Source organism: Cryptosporidium parvum, chromosome 7 (genome assembly GCF_000165345.1).
Source record: "Cryptosporidium parvum Iowa II chromosome 7, whole genome shotgun sequence".
In the NCBI taxonomy this organism is placed as follows: Eukaryota; Apicomplexa; class Conoidasida; order Eucoccidiorida; family Cryptosporidiidae; genus Cryptosporidium; species Cryptosporidium parvum.
The window spans coordinates 1,106,851-1,124,610 of NC_006986.1; the positions used below are offsets into that span (position 1 = coordinate 1,106,851).

Genomic DNA, 17,760 nt, shown 5'->3' on the forward strand with positions numbered 1-17,760 from the left:
ATATCGATTTACGAGACATAATGTATCGCGGAATCTAAAAAACGCTTTTTATAAATAGAGAATAAATTAAAGAAGCGTGTAAGCAATATGTATAATATCACGATAATGTTATTAACAAAAATGGCAGGAATTTTCATGTAAGACAAAACGTGTTATAATGATAATTTAATATCAAAATATAATATTAATAGTTTATAAAGAAATAGGTGCATTTTAGGAATTTGAACAAAACTCTGTCGTTTGAACTGATATAATTTACTAAACAAGATTCTATTATTTTGTCAACAATATATCAGTGTTAAAAAGGAGAATTATTAACAAATTTATATATTTAGAAGAAGTTAAATTATTTGATGTTCCTTTATTATTATTAGTGCGAACACTAAATAATTTTTTTCCCAAAGAGAAGTTTCATTGAATTTTCAATTTAATTTCCAGAAAATCAATCAAATTCAAAACTGTTTATTAAAATTCTCCAATAAAAAATTTTCCCTTATTCAAACAATATCGTCTTCATTTTTTGAAATTTGAGTTTTACTTATTATATGGAAATTTGTTCAAGATAGCTTAAAACAATAAAAAATGACAGGGTTTGGAATTAATGACGCTATTTTAGGATTGGCATTTATGTATTCAAGTGCAGATTTAATATCTCAATGGGATAGTTTTTCTACATGTTGCCATCCAATACAACTTTGGTTAATTATAAGTTATATCACAATTATTGCTTTCAGAGTGATTCACTATGTTTCAAATTATCTTTCAGAAGGAAGTGATGATGTATTACCATATAGCAGTACCTCAGGAATTCCATTCTGGTTAAATTTATCAGTAGTTTGTTTAATTTTCCCATTCTTCCTTTCTTGGACAGTTGTTGGAACTGTTTGGTTAAAGAATATTGAGTCCAAAACTCCACAATGTTTAGCTGGAAATGGCTCAAGCCACCCTTGGTTTTTGATCTTTTGGCTTGTACTTTGCTATATTTGGATCGTTGCTTATACTGCTTTTATTAGCATCTCTATATTCTTCGAGTTTAGAGTTAGAAGAGCTGAAGAAGATCTCTTATTGTTAGAGAATGATGAAGTTATGAGACGTTGGGGAAGACTCAGATTACTTGCAGACTATGGTATCCACTTTATTAGACATGGTCTTACCCCAGTCGAAGTTGCTGCTTTACCTTTAAGCAAAGTTAAAGTTGAAGAGTTTAATGATCCTTGTTCTATTTGTATAGAAGACTTTAAGTTAAATGAAGAAATTCGAACCTTACCAGCATGTGGACATTCTTTTCATAAAGGATGCATTGATGCCTGGTTACTCCGTAATGCTATTTGTCCTAATTGCAAGACTTTAGTGAGATATGGAAAAACTGAAACTGGTACTTCACCTTGTAGAGGAAGTAGTCATATTCCAGATCATCAAAATTCGTCATATAGATCAAATTCTCGAGATTCAGTATCTACAATGGATACTAGAAGAGAGGCTGGAAGAGAGAGAAGTTATGACAGTTTGATGGTATAAGGATTCAGTTTTCTTGTTGAAGGGTGATAACCTCTCAAGCAATACTGGTTTTGTTTGATTTTTTATATTTAACGTTTGTTTTCCCTTATATATACGAATCTTGATTTCCATACATTAGAGATATAGAAATAACAAATAAATATTTATATATAATGCAGGAAAAATTATTAATAGTTTCTAAGATAATAGTATAGTATATTAAATAAATTGTATAAGATATTAAACAAGATATAAAAGATAATTTTGAATATAATTAATAATTAATTCAGTGTTTGTTGATTTCCTTAGCTTAAATGGAGGAAATGCTTAAGTTAACGTTTTTTTTGTGATTTAAATCTTGATTGACAGGCATACAGCTAATTCTGTATTTGGTTGCATACTTCCACTCAAGGATTGCATGCAAAATATAAATAGTTGAAATAATATATAATCCGATTTCGAACGAACCAAAGAAATTGGTTGTTATGTGAAGAATCAAAGAGATAAAAGCTATAATAAGACCATCAACAATGGTAACAATAATTCCAGAAAATGCAGATAATTTTCCTAATAAAGGATATTAGAAATGTTTTCAAAAGTATGATTTTGAGATAATTAATTAAACCTACCTTGTTTCTTCTCATCATCCATATGTAGTTGATATATAACACTCAACCCAATCTTCGGAACCGAATAACAACCAAAGAAAATGGCTGAAAAGGCAAATATTGCACAAAGACCTGCAATAAAAATGGTTAACATATTTCTCAAAGTATTAGGATGCGCGCCTTTATTTTTGGCATTGCATGCATTTATGTGGATAACTTACATGTAATCTGCATGAAAAAAAATTGAGAATAAAATTTCATAATGGAGATAGATACTGGGAGAATGATGACTGATAGATCTGCAATTGAAATTTGAAGGAATAGTCGGTTAAGGGTATTTTCATTGAGGAACTGAAAAATGAATTTGGAATAGGAGATATCAGTGGATGAAGGTGTAGATTCTGAAGAAATTGTATGATTTTCTGTGGAGAAGTTGCACTCAAAGTCTTTATTTGCATTGACTTCAAATTCTTTGTTTTGAATATATTCTTTTTGATACTTCCATGTAACAATTAAGCTTGATAGTTTTCCAAATCCTAGGGTAATTGCTACTAGAAGTAGAGATAGAGGTGCCCAATAGCTTTTAGGGTTTTGTTTTTCGAAAGAAAACTTTTCTAACAATTCTTTTGAGGTATGGATGATTGTTAGAGGGATAATTATTGAAATCATGACATCTTCAAATGCTGTTTCAAAAGCCAAACAGAATATCCGATTTCTAATATTGATATCTTGGCAAACAAATACAAAACCTTCTGAGAAGTTAGAGATTTTGTTCTGGATTTCTTTGATAGTGGATCTGGGAACAAGGCTTGCAGCGTTTTCTTCTAATTCAAAAACTTTTTGAGCTCTCTCTTGATTAATATTTAGATAGTATTCGCCAGAATCTTCGTTTGTGGTTAATCTAGACTCTTTGCTTACTGGGATTCCAAATTTATAATATATAATTGATATGGTTGAAAGAGTTTGAAAAATTGAAATTATCATAAGAGCTGGAATCTCAATACCAGAATTACCAAGATCAAAACTAATGTATTTATTCAATTCCATATCTGAAAATTCTACATTTGTTACTTTCATTAAATTATACCAAAATACTAAACATAGTATTGAAAAAGCCAGAATAGGATTCAGTAATACAAATGAAACATCAAAGATTGTCAAGTGAGTGTATACCGCTTGAGATTTTTGAGTTGCTGTGATTTCTATATCATATTGATTGGAAAGATAATTCAGACCTCCACAATCCAAATCAACAACGTTTAATAATGAAATAAGTACACCATCTAAAGCTATTAGTATATAGAATTGGGTATTACCAATAATTTCGTATATTGATTCATGCCCATAATATCTTCCAACAACATAAACAAAAGGAAGATAAGAACTCCACATAAATGATCGTAGCATTGTTACATAAACAAGGATAGTTCTCATTGAGAACTTCTCAGAAATCACTCTTGATACTGGCGACATTATTACGAGCATCAAATTAAAAACCAGTCTAGCATTTCCAGCTGCTAACTCTGACTCCATAATAAATGTGATTACTGTTCCAAAAAAACCCCACCAAATTGCTGCTGATATTACACTAATTAGTTGTCCATAGACAAACGATCTATAAATTTGGTCTCCATTTCTTTCTCCTGAAAAACTACTTGAAAACCAAGAAAGTGTGCTATAAAATAAATAATATATCCATCTCTTTAATATTATGAGTTTCTCTCTGACTATTACCATGAAAGTCGGTATCCTTCTTTCTTCTAAATTTAATTCTGGTGGAATTATTCGAATTGTAGGTATCTGAAGGTATCCTTGACTCAGACGAGGAAACTCATCTCTATTGCTGTTTTCATATTCTAGTCTATAACTTTCTCCCATGTAAATACTTTAAATGGCAATTTTTATTCACTTTTATTTGCCTTAGGAGACATTTAAGAAGAAGAAATTAACTAATTTCTTCATTATTAACTTTTCTTATCTTTGAAAATGTTATATATTTCTTTTTTTACTCAGTCCCCCCCACATCACTACCTTTTTTTTAATTCTATATTAATATTTCATAAATGGTCAAAACATAAAAATTTCTATTGAAATATCAAAAGATTATAAACTTGTCATTGAAAATCAAAAATGAGTAAAGGACCCTATAGAGTTTAATTTTTATAGCTTTATTATTAGAATCGTATTTTACTATTAATTTTAATCACCCCTTGAGTAAATAAAATTTATTAACTGCATGCAATTAGACTGTATTATTATGTGAAACAAAATACAAATTTTTCAACAAGACAAAATAATTCATCGATTATTTAATTCTTTTAAACTTTATATTTTGTTAAAAATATCAAGAAAAATGTCAATTCTGACCGAGTTTTCTTCCAGAATTTAACAATGATATATTATTGAATTGGGTTTTGGCGGGAAGCCAAATTAATTTAATAAAGTAAATAAATACTGGTATCAATTACATTATGATGTGTGTAAAATAAAATTCACAAGGAAAATGTATGGAAGCATCGGAATATCAATATTTCTATTTTTGTTTGCGCTCAGATTTTATTTTTGGGTTAGAGGAAGATTTTCTTTTAATGTTGGGAGCAATGAAAAGCTAGAAAGAAAATCGAATTGTGGCGAGAAAGTTAAGATATTAGTAGTTTTGGGTTCAGGAGGTCATACAGCAGAACTATTAATGTTATTAAAGGATATGGATTTGAGAAATAAAGTTTCCTTAAGCTGCGTAGTAGCAAACACTGATAAGTTTAGTTTGGAGAAGGCAATAAATGAATTTTCTGAGAATTTGAAGGTGGACAAAGACAATGTAAGGAACTATGTGGAGTTTTACAGCATAAAAAGAAGTAGAGAAGTTGGACAGAGCTATTTTTCATCAGTATTCACGACATTGGCATCTTTTATGGATTCAATGAGGATATTATTTCAAGATAAGTATGATTTAATAATGGTAAATGGCCCTGGTACATGCATTCCTATATGCTTTGGGTCTTTGATATTGGAGGTAAGTAATTCTATTAAGAGGGGTTAGATGCATGTAAATAGGTAGAAAGTGTACACATTTGAATTAATTACTTTGAAATTACATTAAACAATTTCCCCTCGACCAAAATTATTAAATATATTAAACATATTTTGAATACTTTTATTATCCCTTTAAAATTATAGTTTCTACTTATAAAAAGCTCAAAGATTGTATTTATTGAAAGCTTTTGCCGTACAAAGACTCTCTCGTTAACGGGTAAACTATTATTGCCATTTGTAGACAAGTAAGTTAAAAAATGATGATTAAAAAGTTTGAAATTAAAGTTAATTTGACTAATTTATGAATGAAATTATTTTCCACTTTATTTAAATTATAAAAATACTAAAAAAAAATTTTTTTTTCAAGGTTTATTGTTTTATGGCCATATTTAGCTGATAAATACCCTAAGTGCGAATATTTGGGTGTATTATTTTAATTCCCATAGTTAAAGAATTAACTGATAAACATAATATAGTTATATTTGAATTATTATAGGGCCGATTAGAGTTTTAATTGAGTTATATAACATAAGTATAAGAATAGTTGACAGTAGTTTTAAAGATGTCAGAAGAAATTTTGGATATTGGGGAGATTGCAAGGAGATCAAGAGAATCAGGAATACAATTATCTTCCAGTACAGTTGAGGAGAGGAATGCAATTCTAGAACACTTTGCAGAAGAAATATATCTGAATAGAAATGAAATTCTAGAAGCAAATATGAAAGATATGGATAATTCTAATAAGAATAATATTTCTGAGCCAATGAAAATGAGATTATTATTGGATGAATCGAAGCTTAAGGCATGCATAAGCTCTGTTAGGGATGTAATGAATTTGGAAGACCCTTTAGGAAAGTATACGTTATCTAGGGAAATCACAAGTAATGGGCTAAAACTATATAGAAGAACTTGTCCAATAGGAGTAATTTTAGTTATTTTTGAAGCAAGACCAGAAGTAGCTATCCAAATTAGTTCGCTGACTATAAAAAGTGGGAATGCAGTCATATTAAAAGGCGGAAAAGAAGCAATAAATACTAACAAAGCAATTTTGAATTGCATAGAAAATGCAATTAATCAAGTAAAAAAAAACTATATTAATATAAATAGAGAAATAGTACAAATGGTTTTTTCTCATGAAGATGTAAATAAACTTCTTTCCTTTAACCAATTTATCGACCTTGTCATACCTAGAGGGTCTGGTGAACTTGTCCACATGATAAAAAAAAATACGTGTATACCGGTATTGGGTCATGCAGATGGTGTGTGCATGTTATATGTGCATGTGGATGCAAATATATCAAAGGGAGTTGAAATTGTAATAGATGGGAAATTGGATTATCCAGCTGCATGCAATTCACTGGAGACTTTGTTAATTCATAAAGATAAGTTATCCGAGTTTTTACCAGCATTATTGTTGAGATTAAAGGAACAAGGAAAGCACATAAAGTTTTATTCTGACAAGGAATGTTTAAAATACTTGGAAGGTGAGAATGATGTTTGCGAGTTGATTGAGGATTTGTATCATCATGAGTTTAGTTCAAATGAAATGTGTGTCAAGTCAGTTTCAAGTATGGATGAGGCTATTGCACATATTAACCAATATGGTTCTCACCATACAGATGTAATTTTGACTCAAGATGAAAAATTAGCAGCATCATTCATGAATAGAGTTGACTCTGCATGCGTATTTCACAATTGCTCTTCAAGGTTTTCAGATGGATATAGGTTTGGGTTTGGTGCTGAAATTGGAATTAGTACAACAAGGATTCATGCTCGTGGCCCGGTAGGTCTGGAAGGTTTGTTGACATACAAATACACGTTAAGAGGTCAAGGACAGACGATAACTCAGTTCAAACACGGCAAGTTTACTTTTACAAAGAGAGATATTGTATAGTCAAGAATAGATGAATAAAGGAATGAAAATAAAAACGAATGAGATTGAATTAGTTTATATGTAGTAATATAAATTAAGAAATTGAGGTTCTAGAGTAGAAAATGGTGCTCCAAAAATGGGCTAGAAAAGGATATGAATGACTAAAAAAGCCATATAAAGGCAGCTTTGTATTTCGTAATTATCCAAATTCAGGGATTCTGTCTAGCCTTGGTTAAGGATCATGATAGTCGTGAATTTCAATTACATTTGTGGCTTAAATAGGCCCCAATTGCTCCAAAAAATCCATCCAAATAATGGAAAAAGACATTAACTTTATCATTCAGCATGTAAGAGTATTTTTTAATGGACTTGATTATGATCTTGTGGTGATTAGAGACGTAATTTCCACAAAAAACTATGTTTTCATATTTATAGTTGGATGATATCAAGCATATAAGGTATGACAAATCACTATACATCATATTTACAATATTGTGGACAAATTTTTCCTTTTGCTCAGCTTCTCCGAGATATTGAGGCAAAGATAAAGAGGTAATAGAGGACTCCTTAACAAACTCTTTAAAGAAGCAACCACTCGAATGTGTTGATTCACCTAAATTTTGTCCGTTCTTCCGTTCATAGCTTGAATATAGCTTTAATAAGTCACCGTAATTCTCAACTCCCAGTAATTTTGAAATCCCAAATACAGTACCTCCACCAAACCTAGTCCCAGAAACTCTTTCGAATTGATTTTGGTTCTCGACTCTGATTATTGAGACACCTGATCCAACTGAAATTACTAAACTTGGAAATATTCTGGTTTGAGAGTCCATTCTAACAAGAAATGTTTCTCCTTTTAATATACTATAAAAATGCGGCTGCTGAAGGTTGCCTGTCGACAAGTTACCAAAGAGCTCAAAACATCCATTTACAATGCTTCTCATTTCGTCAAATCGGACAACTTTAATTTTGTATTTTGACTCAAGTATAGTTTTGAACTTTACTGATCCTCCGCCAGTCATTGGAACACTATTGGGTTTGTATAGTCCTCTTTCCTTAAGGAATCCAAAAATGTCCCCAATCTGTAATTCTATTTCTTTGTTCACTGGAGCTATCAGACAAAATATCACATACTTCCTATTAGTTCTCAGTGCCTCAATATCGTAGAAGTTCTTTCTCATATTTTCAAGTTCATATTCAAAAAGCTCATCATTCTCCAAGCTTAATGTATAAACCAACTTAATTAAAGTTCCTCCTATATCGAGCCCATAGTGACTATCGTTTGGAACTTGATTTAAAACTCCTACACCAATAATATCTAAACTATATTTTTCAAAGAGGGACTTCATATTCCAATAAAATTGTCCTTGATGAACCTTATGTTATAATCTTTGATTTCTTCTCACCTTTTCTCTGGTTTTCTTACTGGGATTACTTTTGAGTATTGTGATACAATATTAAATATATATATGTAAAATATATATATATATATATATATATATATATATTTACATATATATATCTACTACACACATATATATTATATTTAAACAGTTAAAGAGTTTGACTCCAAACCGTAATAGTAACGATTTATGTATATTTTGTTCTTTATTATTATTATATTCACACAAATTTGTTATTAATCTAGAACTTTCCGTCTTTATCATCCATCTTTAGCTCTATATTCTGTAATCAGAGCTTTCTATTTTCACCAGTTTAGGGTTTGAAATATCAAAGCTTTTAGATATTCTTATACACTCCAAATTGAATTATTTGCCGTGCAAAATTGTGTTTTCTCTCTAATATAACAGTTAATTAAATTACTAATGATTCTAATTTGATTCAATAAAAAAATTTCTTTTTAATGAATAACAGTAATAATATTGATATTTTATGCTAAAGTTACCTAACAATCAATTTTATAATGGGGGAAAAAAAATTAATCGGGGGAAAAAAATTAAGCGGAACGACGTTTCGATCGTCGGACCTTCAGGTTATGAGCCTGACGCTCTGAACCTCTGAGCTATTCCGCTTGCGCTACTAAGTGGATACCCCAAAAACAGTTATTTAAACAATAATAAATGTTTCAGGCGGGTAAAAGTAGGCGGGTTAATGCTAACCTGTGCGAAAATGCGCTCGTGCATTTTTATATATGAGGTCCTGCAAAGCAGAAAAACAAAAAAAATATCCAAAAGTAATATATATTAAATATAATTTACAGTATATTAAACGCTAAATGTAATTGATGATTCTTGAGAAATGGTGGGATATAGTGAGAATGAGACGAAGCAAAAATGCCATACATCTGCTTACTAAGGTTGCATATTAAAGAAGTGAAAAAAGATAGTAATCTGCGATAAATAAGTTCTGGATTTATCACGAATATTAATCAATAGTGTGCTTATAAATATAAAAGTATTAGCTGAAGTAATAATTGTTTTTAAATTATTTTAGTAATAATGGCGGTAACATGTAAAAAAAAATAATAAATCAATGCAAGGCTGACTTAGTAGACACTATTGACCCTGAATTGTAATATTTGCATGAGGCATCATAGCACGAAGAATATTGATGCCACTTTCAAGAGAAGAGTTACCCACATTGATTTGTTCTGTAATATCTCTATTCTGGATACCTTGAATAATTCCAGCTTGAACATCCGAGAAAGTTTTTCTATTATTGGATGCACAATTTTGGCCCAATTGATTAGAGAAGATAGAGTGAAAGTGCTGACCATTTTCCAGTGAGTTTAAACTTATAAGAGGATTTTGTCTATCTTGCATATGAATAGGGCCTTCACAAGTCTCCTCAATCATTTTTTCAATATTATTTTTAATTTCAAGTTCAAATAAGTCATTTTCTGGATTAATATTATCATTGTATTCTACAAGCTTTTGGGGAATGGCGCCATCTATTGCATATAATTGGTTTTGAATTTGTGCCTGATTGAACTGAATATGACTATCAAGTTGGTGGTTTGAAATAATAGGATGTGGGAACTTTTGCATATGTATTTCATGCATATGCAAATTATTGTTTCTATGGAATTCCAAGTTCATAGGTTTTTCCTCTTTTTCTTGGTTAATATTAGGGGTCGGGTAGTAGTAAATACTGTTTGGAATAGTTTGGGTAATGTTTTGAAGATTTTCATGCATTCCAACTGGGCAGCCATTTCCCGCCTTCTGGAGATTGTTACTTCCAAAGTTGATAGAACTGAAGCTTTCAATATTAGTGTCAATTTGAATTCCGCCTTTAGTATTAGAGCTGGTTTGAATTTTCTCATCCTCTTCTATTCCCTTAATTTTCCTATTCTCTATTTGGTTATCCTCTCCTATTATATTTTCCCTTTTATATTCATAATTTGGTTTTTCATTAACTAAATGGACTTGTTCTTGTTCATGGATTGATTGAGTTTCATGGTTATTTTGAGAAATTTTACATTCTTCAGGAGTTTCTTGGGAGGTGGGTGTATTTTGATCATTGGATGATGCTTCAATGGGCTCTTGACTATCATGTTGCTTATTACTGACTTCTTGCTCATTTAATTCCCTGATTTCATCTTCGTTCTTATCTGTAGAGTTATAATTTTGGTTATTAGTATTGGAATATGGTCTTCTACCTTTGCTTTTAATTGCCCTTCTATCCTTGTTATACATTTCATGTCCGTTCTTGGCATTTTGTTTAAGTTCCCTTAAAGGCTTTAGGGCAAATTTATTAGATGAATGAAAGTTTATAAGTTCAGATTTACTAATACAATCATTAGGATCAACAATTTCATGAACATAAGCACAGTTTGGATTATTACATACAGAATTTCTGATAAAGCTATTACAGTATTTGTTTGTTCCAAAAGAACATCTAATAATATTTTGTCCAAACATCTTTTTTCCATTAATATTTTTAATAGCTTTAGTAGCTGACAATTCATCGTAATATGTAATAAATGCACTGCATGTATCGTTATTATTGGGTAAAATCCTCATATTTAATATCTTACCATACTTACCAAAAGAGTTCTCACAAGATAGTATCTCTCTCTTAGCAATAGAATAACTTAGACCTACAACATATACTAAATTTCTCTGAATAATTCTCATGTCTTCCAAATTAGAAATATCATCTGATTTACCAAGATGATCAATAGTGTCATGATTATCGTTCTGTAACTTATTTGATTCATTGTTTGTAATTCTAGAAACAGTATTTCCACACCAATTAAAGCCTTCATCTTTACTTATTGGTTCAATTTCACGATCACAGGGTCTATTTGTAAGACTATTTTCGTATTGTTGTCTACATGCTGGGCATTTATTGTCCAATTGATCTCTGACGTGGTAGAAACACCATAAGCATATTTGATAGCGGCATTTACAAGGGTAAAACTTCTTATCTGTTTCGTCCATCTCTTCCATACACAATGGACATGTATAATCAACTTTTGTAAGAGCAGGTCCAGGAGTATTACTACTCACTGTTTGACTTTTATTCGAATTCCTACTCGAAACTACTGAAGTCCCTCCTTTTTCTTTGAAACTCGAGGCTGACGGGCTCTGCCTTCCAATATTACTCATCTTTAACTACTAAAAACTTGCTTTCAAAATACTGTTTTTCAAATCCAAGAAAATAAAATGTTTCCTCAAATTCTTTACATCAGAGCAAATTTATTATTTTTTTCTTCCTTTCCAATTATTATTTCTCTGATTTCACTTTATTTCTTACACTTTGCCTTATTATTTCCTTTTCTGTATTAATTTAATTAATTTCGGTCTGGCGCCACAAAAATGGCGCCGCATTGCCAAAAAAAAATTAGCGTGAAATGGAAATACTAGAGGAAGCAAAATTAAAGGTGGTATTGAGAAGAGGGATAAGCGAATAAAAAATGGGAGATGGGAGAGGATGATTTTGAGGGAAAAGTATAGGGGAATTAGGAGGTGGATAAGTGAGAGTGGAGGAGAAACAGAAGGTAGAACAAATTTTGTTTCAAATAAAACTCCGCACTTGAGAAAGATCTTCTAGTGATATTATATTTTGATCTTATTATAGCTTCAAATTAAAGTAGTTCCATTATATCCTTATATTTATGTACACGCACATTATTTGTAAACTCTGCATGCAGTTTAATTTTTTTTTAATCTAGCTTTGGTAAGTTTGCCAGGATTTGCCGCCAAACCATTATGGCAATGGCCTGCTATAACTAAGTCTGTCATTGAAACTTCTTATATTATCAACTCTAGAATTTTCTTTATTATGCTACTATCGCTATGCTTTCATTGTGGACACAAACAATTAGTTTCTAGCAGACTTAACCTTGAATATTGCTGAAAGCTAGCCAGATCTTAATATATATATATATATATATATTACAGGCCTATTCTCCTTGTTCACACACCATATAGCCTAAAGCTATTTTTAAAAGTATTTAATTTTTGTATTGAAATATTAAATTAATATTTAAAATTCCTGCATGTATTACAAATGTTTAGGCGGGAACACACATTTATATTAGCAATGAATTTAGAAAGGTGAGAAATATAAGAAGGAAAAGGTTTATATGATAAATCAAGGTTGGATTTTTTTTTTTCCAGGAAATATGTTTAGATAGAGTAAGTTAGGAGGTAGATGAGAAATACCATAATAGAAGCTGGTTAAACTAGACGGATTTCCACAAAAACAACCCAAGTTGTTTAACTATTTTTAAATATAAATAGGATAAAATTAGTTGAGAATTCTTTTGAAGTGAAGTTAAGTGGTTATACTAGAAATACCAGAATAAGGTCATAAAGATCAAGTTCTATCAAATAATAGAATAATAATGCAAAGTAGTATAATTAGAATAAATAAACTGTGGATGATAGTTCTCAATAATAATGATACTACTTGAAAAAGATGTCCAATGTTTGTTTTTTGAATTTTTATCAGGTAAAATTAATATTTCAATAAATGATGAGAATTCAAAATTGGGAAATTATAATATAAAATTAACAAATGATATGAAAAGAGAATCATCAATTGTTATAAAACAACCAGAAAATGAAGATATTGTGGAGAAACTGAAGGAGATATTTCAAGGGAAAGAGAATAATTGTATTAGCTATGATGAATGGGAAATATTGATAGTAGAAGGATTATTGGGAATGAATAAACTTTGTTCTGGAACTTTATATAAGATCATGAACAATGAAAAAGACTATGAAGAATTAGTTTCAAAAAATGATTTGAATAACAAATGTTCTATTCAAATAGAGTATAATAAAGTGAAAGATCTGTTTTGTAAGAAAATGAATATGGTTCAAAATGATGGTGGATTAAATTACTTTAAATTGTTGTCAAAGCTATCAAGATCAAAGGATTGTATATATCCTTTTGGATTTAAGCCTATATTGAATGAAATAGTAAATAGACACAAAGCATTGAAGTTTTTAGTAAAAGACGAAATATTTAAAGAACTGTATATTGAGACAATAATCTCCAGAATATATTATGAATTGGATATATTAGAAATACGAAAATTAAGATTTAAAGATTTTAAAAATACTGATTTGGTAGATATATTAATAAATATGAAAGGTAATGAATCATTTGATGATTTAATAAATTACTTTAATTACCAACACTTTTATGTTTTGTATAGCCGTTTTGTTGAGTTAGATAGTGATGAAGATCGTTATTTAACATTGGATGATTTTAAGAAGCATGATTCTGGATCATTAACTATGAACGCCTTGACAAGAATATGGGAATGTAATATATGTGAGAAAAAAGAGTTATTTGAGGATGAATTGAACAGAAATAGAAGGATGAGCTATCATGATTTTATTTATTTTTACATTAGTGATGAAGATAAGACGACAGAAAGAAGTATTAGGTATTGGTTTGAGATTATTGACTTTGATTGTGACGGATGGATAAGTTTTAGTGAGATTGACTATTTTTTTAGAGAACAGAAGAGCAGATGTAACGATTTAAATTATTTTATTCCAGAATTGAATAATATTTCTTGCATGATGAACGATTTACTTATGCCAGGAATACAAGGAAGATACAGGTTGGATGATTTTCTTAGAAATAAATTAATTGCTGGCCATTTTTTCAATGTTTTAGTTAATACAAAAAAGTGTCTAACTTCAATGTTTATGGATGCAGAATTAAATTCAATACAAGCAGTGATTCTTCCTAAATTAGGTTATAAATCTCCTTCTCCATGGGAGTTACATTGCCAATATCAATATCAGATTATCCAAGACTCAAGAAACGATCAAAATATAGAATAACAAGAATGGAAGAAAAGTAAAGAAAACTGCAATAAATATTAGTAATACTGGCAATTTTTTTAATAATCTACTCAGATTTAGCATTTGTAGGCTCCACTTTACATGCATGCATGCAAAATAACACGTAATATCATAAGAAAATTATTAATAGGAAAAAAAGAATTATTACTTTTAGATTGCTTTAAACACCTACTATTATAAAAATGATAATGTATATATAATTGTATCGTATTATTTCTTTCGAAAAATAATGAGTAAAATTCTTACTATAAAGACTTATAACCTTTTTTTTTTTTTTACTCCTCCCCTCCTCTGCCTCTTCATTTATTTTTTCCATTATTACTATTAGTTATTCACTCTTTGTATCCAATTATTGTAAAATGGATCAAATATAAATTGATTTGAATCTAAAAATAAGTAATCTGTTATCAATACAAAAACTGCAACACCCAATCCTACTGAAGCTGCAAAAAAGTATTGGTCATATGAGATAAAAACAGCCAATAAGAGAATTAGTACTAATGACCACTCAAATCCTTGTCTAATTTTTCCTGACATTATTTTGTTGCAAAGTTGTAATATTTATCTTGTATATATTCTTATCTATGTATGCTTGAATAAAGAATTTCTAGCCAAAAACCACTTGAATATTTCTTTTCAATACTGGCTTTATATTTTTCTTAAAGATAATATATATTATAATAGAAGAAAAAAGTTAAACTATTTATTTGGTATAAATTATTTTATTTTCGTATTTTAATATTTAAATTTATATTTGTAAATTAAATATATATATATATATATATTGTATATATATTTTTATTGTTTATATATGTATTATATATATAAACAAAAATATAGTTGAATATTTATTGATAAAAGTTGTGGCGGGAAATCCGAGCCATTTGTTTTAATAACCAAATTACGTAATTTGTGTAAAAAAAAAAGAAAAATAAGGAAAAAGCAATTAAAAATTTGAAAATATTGGAATAAACAATTGAATATTATATGAAAATTTGACTTGAGCTGTATTTTCCTGTATTTATTTTTAAAATTTAAAATTTTCTTTCAAATGTTATTTAAAAATTTAGTATTTCTAATTAAATTTACTTACATGTAAATACTGAATTCTGGTATTAAATTATATAAATCTATTAATGTATTTTCCAGTTTATACAATAAATCCATTTAGTTTATACCTAATTAATAAAAACTATGTCATTAATGATATAGTTTGGAGAAACTAAATATTATTTTATTTATTTGTTTTTTTTTAATGTTAAATATAATTTTAATGAAAAAAAATTATAAAATAGATATGATAATGTAATTTGTAGTTACCATCAGCAATCGGCCATACTACATCGAATATACCGGATCCCATCAGAACTCCGAAGTCAAGCGGTGTAAGGTTCGGTTAGTACTAGGGTGGGGGACCACCTGGGAAGACCAGAATGTCGATCGCCTCCTTTTTAAAATTTTGTTAATAACTAATATTTAATCTTAATTAAAAGAACTTATTGTTTGATTGGCAAAATGAATTATTTCAATAAGTTATATTTACAATTTCATCGTTTTATTTTTGTTTAGTTTTTTAGATTAAATTCCATTTTAAATATATAAAGTGGCGGGCTAAATAAAACCGTTATCCATTTTTATTTACAATTGATTCATGAAAAAAATATTTTAATAATTTTAAAAAGGCGGGAAGTTTGCATTGGGAGTATTTTAAACTAGAAACCAATTTTACATGTAAGAATATTTATATATAAGGAAAAAGCGTACTAAAAGCAACTTTTACTTTTAAATAAATAGTAGGCTTAAATAATTGAAAATAACAGCAAATTGATTTAAAAGTTATTTAAACATACTTCAATCATTCTCTACTCTTTAGTTTTTTTTTTTAACAACCAATATTAAGTATCTAGGATCCCTAATATTAATATTTTTGATATATTTAATTAATAAAAAAAAAATGAAAAAATTAATATAGTAATGCAATTTGTAGTTACCACCAGCAATCGGCCATACTACATCGAATATACCGGATCCCATCAGAACTCCGAAGTCAAGCGGTGTAAGGTTCGGTTAGTACTAGGGTGGGGGACCACCTGGGAAGACCAGAATGTCGATCGCCTCCTTTTTAAAATTTTTTTTCTTTTGAATAACAATTCTTTTTATTTAACAAAGATGAGATACAATTCTTAATTGATAATAGTAATTTTTATTTAGTAATGATGAATACTTTTTAAATAATTATCTTTTAATAAATTAGTTGGCGGGGAAATCCTTCAATTTCTTCTAATTATACAATAATAATATTTTCCCAAATATAAGAAGGAAAGGGAGGGGGTTGAAAGAAATTTGAATTTTAGCAATATTTAAAATTTGCATGCACGTATATTTGCGAGTTATATTTATTATCAAAAAAATATTTTTTTTTTTCGTTATGGAAAGTGCTACCAGATTGGTCTTACTCCATGAAACTCTAAAGTAATATAATTTGTTTGTAAGTTTCTCAATTTACAAAACAAAAATATCTATATTTAAAAAAAAGTTATTATTTTTAACCTAATCATTTTTTTTTAAAACTCGTACTAATCTATATTTTAATTCAAATGTATTACAAAAAGTCAAATGCGCGCCATTTGTGTGCATTAAATATTTATTTATTAAAATAAAAGTGATCAAATAACATAATTGTCTGTAAATAGTAAAATTGTTAGTAGATACACAATACAAGCTTAAAATTTTTAATTATTTTAATACTATTTTTATCTTTTAATTATTATTTTTATATAGTATTACGTTATTACTAATAGTTACCAATAAATAGTTTGTTTATACAATAGTCAACTGCTTATTTCAACAATATAATACAAAAGAATAAAAACATTGATATGATAATGTAATTTGTAGTTGCCATCAGCAATCGGCCATACTACATCGAATATACCGGATCCCATCAGAACTCCGAAGTCAAGCGGTGTAAGGTTCGGTTAGTACTAGGGTGGGGGACCACCTGGGAAGACCAGAATGTCGATCGCCTCCCTTTTTAATTTCTTATTTTTTGATACATTAATTTATTCTGGATGATAAAAACCCTCAAATACAATCTTTATTTTTTCTAGAAAGCTTGGAAAGACAAATGTTGGCAAATACCTAACCTTGTAGATATACTGAATGTTATTCTTATTACTATTTTTTCTATATATTTATCTATTTATTTGATTTCTTTCCCCCACCCCCCTTTCATCCATCTAATTTCCATTTTTCTATATATTTCTATTCCTAATTTTATTTTTAACCTACTTGTTCATTTCCAACTTTCCTAATTTCTTTTACAAATAAAATAATTATATGTATAAAATGATAAAACAACAAAATTGTTCTTGTAAAATTTCTTAAAATTAGTCATTTTTTACCCCTCAAAAAAAAAAATACTTTAATGTTTTATTATATTCTGATTTAGTAAAAT

The 17,760-nt window shown here is 28.9% G+C and overlaps 7 protein-coding genes and 4 non-coding genes across 11 annotated transcripts; 7 read left to right on the forward strand and 4 right to left on the reverse strand.

The window, feature by feature from the left end:
• Positions 1 to 582: 582 nt before the first annotated feature.
• On the forward strand, positions 583 to 1,518 carry cgd7_4910 (conserved 3 transmembrane domain membrane associated RING finger domain (shared by plants and apicomplexans); the record flags this gene model as incomplete). The annotated part of the gene is made up of 1 exon (XM_628633.1): positions 583 to 1,518. The coding sequence occupies one exon, from the start codon at positions 583 to 585 to the stop codon at positions 1,516 to 1,518; it is 936 nt and encodes a 311-aa protein (XP_628635.1).
• Positions 1,519 to 2,309: 791 nt separating this feature from the next.
• cgd7_4920 (membrane protein) lies at positions 2,310 to 3,983 on the reverse strand (the record flags this gene model as incomplete). The annotated part of the gene is made up of 1 exon (XM_628634.1): positions 2,310 to 3,983. One exon carries the CDS (start codon positions 3,981 to 3,983, stop codon positions 2,310 to 2,312), a length of 1,674 nt encoding a protein of 557 aa, XP_628636.1.
• Positions 3,984 to 4,608: 625 nt separating this feature from the next.
• cgd7_4930 (secreted glycosyltransferase, possible transmembrane domain near C-terminus) lies at positions 4,609 to 5,145 on the forward strand (the record flags this gene model as incomplete). The annotated part of the gene is made up of 1 exon (XM_628635.1): positions 4,609 to 5,145. The coding sequence occupies one exon, from the start codon at positions 4,609 to 4,611 to the stop codon at positions 5,143 to 5,145; it is 537 nt and encodes a 178-aa protein (XP_628637.1).
• A 555-nt stretch (positions 5,146 to 5,700) lies between these two features.
• Positions 5,701 to 7,032, forward strand: cgd7_4940 (gpantothenate kinase 4, rnaseH fold; the record flags this gene model as incomplete). Its single annotated transcript, XM_628636.1, has 1 exon — positions 5,701 to 7,032. One exon carries the CDS (start codon positions 5,701 to 5,703, stop codon positions 7,030 to 7,032), a length of 1,332 nt encoding a protein of 443 aa, XP_628638.1.
• A 236-nt stretch (positions 7,033 to 7,268) lies between these two features.
• On the reverse strand, positions 7,269 to 8,360 carry cgd7_4950 (pantothenate kinase 4, rnaseH fold; the record flags this gene model as incomplete). Its single annotated transcript, XM_628637.1, has 1 exon — positions 7,269 to 8,360. The coding sequence occupies one exon, from the start codon at positions 8,358 to 8,360 to the stop codon at positions 7,269 to 7,271; it is 1,092 nt and encodes a 363-aa protein (XP_628639.1).
• A 610-nt stretch (positions 8,361 to 8,970) lies between these two features.
• Positions 8,971 to 9,044, reverse strand: cgd7_4955 (the record flags this gene model as incomplete). Its single annotated transcript has 1 exon — positions 8,971 to 9,044. It is a non-coding gene; the product is annotated as a tRNA-Met (tRNA).
• A 483-nt stretch (positions 9,045 to 9,527) lies between these two features.
• Positions 9,528 to 11,582, reverse strand: cgd7_4960 (Not4hp/Mot2p, RING finger+RRM domains; the record flags this gene model as incomplete). The annotated part of the gene is made up of 1 exon (XM_628638.1): positions 9,528 to 11,582. The coding sequence occupies one exon, from the start codon at positions 11,580 to 11,582 to the stop codon at positions 9,528 to 9,530; it is 2,055 nt and encodes a 684-aa protein (XP_628640.1).
• A 1,296-nt stretch (positions 11,583 to 12,878) lies between these two features.
• cgd7_4970 (protein phosphatase 2A regulatory subunit (contains a conserved version of EF hands)) lies at positions 12,879 to 14,282 on the forward strand (the record flags this gene model as incomplete). The annotated part of the gene is made up of 1 exon (XM_628639.1): positions 12,879 to 14,282. The coding sequence occupies one exon, from the start codon at positions 12,879 to 12,881 to the stop codon at positions 14,280 to 14,282; it is 1,404 nt and encodes a 467-aa protein (XP_628641.1).
• A 1,346-nt stretch (positions 14,283 to 15,628) lies between these two features.
• Positions 15,629 to 15,748, forward strand: cgd7_4975. Its single transcript has one exon. It is a non-coding gene; the product is annotated as a 5S ribosomal RNA (ribosomal RNA).
• Positions 15,749 to 16,299: 551 nt separating this feature from the next.
• Positions 16,300 to 16,419, forward strand: cgd7_4976. The gene has a single exon. It is a non-coding gene; the product is annotated as a 5S ribosomal RNA (ribosomal RNA).
• Positions 16,420 to 17,210: 791 nt separating this feature from the next.
• cgd7_4977 lies at positions 17,211 to 17,330 on the forward strand. Its single transcript has one exon. It is a non-coding gene; the product is annotated as a 5S ribosomal RNA (ribosomal RNA).
• The last annotated feature ends 430 nt before the right edge of the window (positions 17,331 to 17,760 follow it).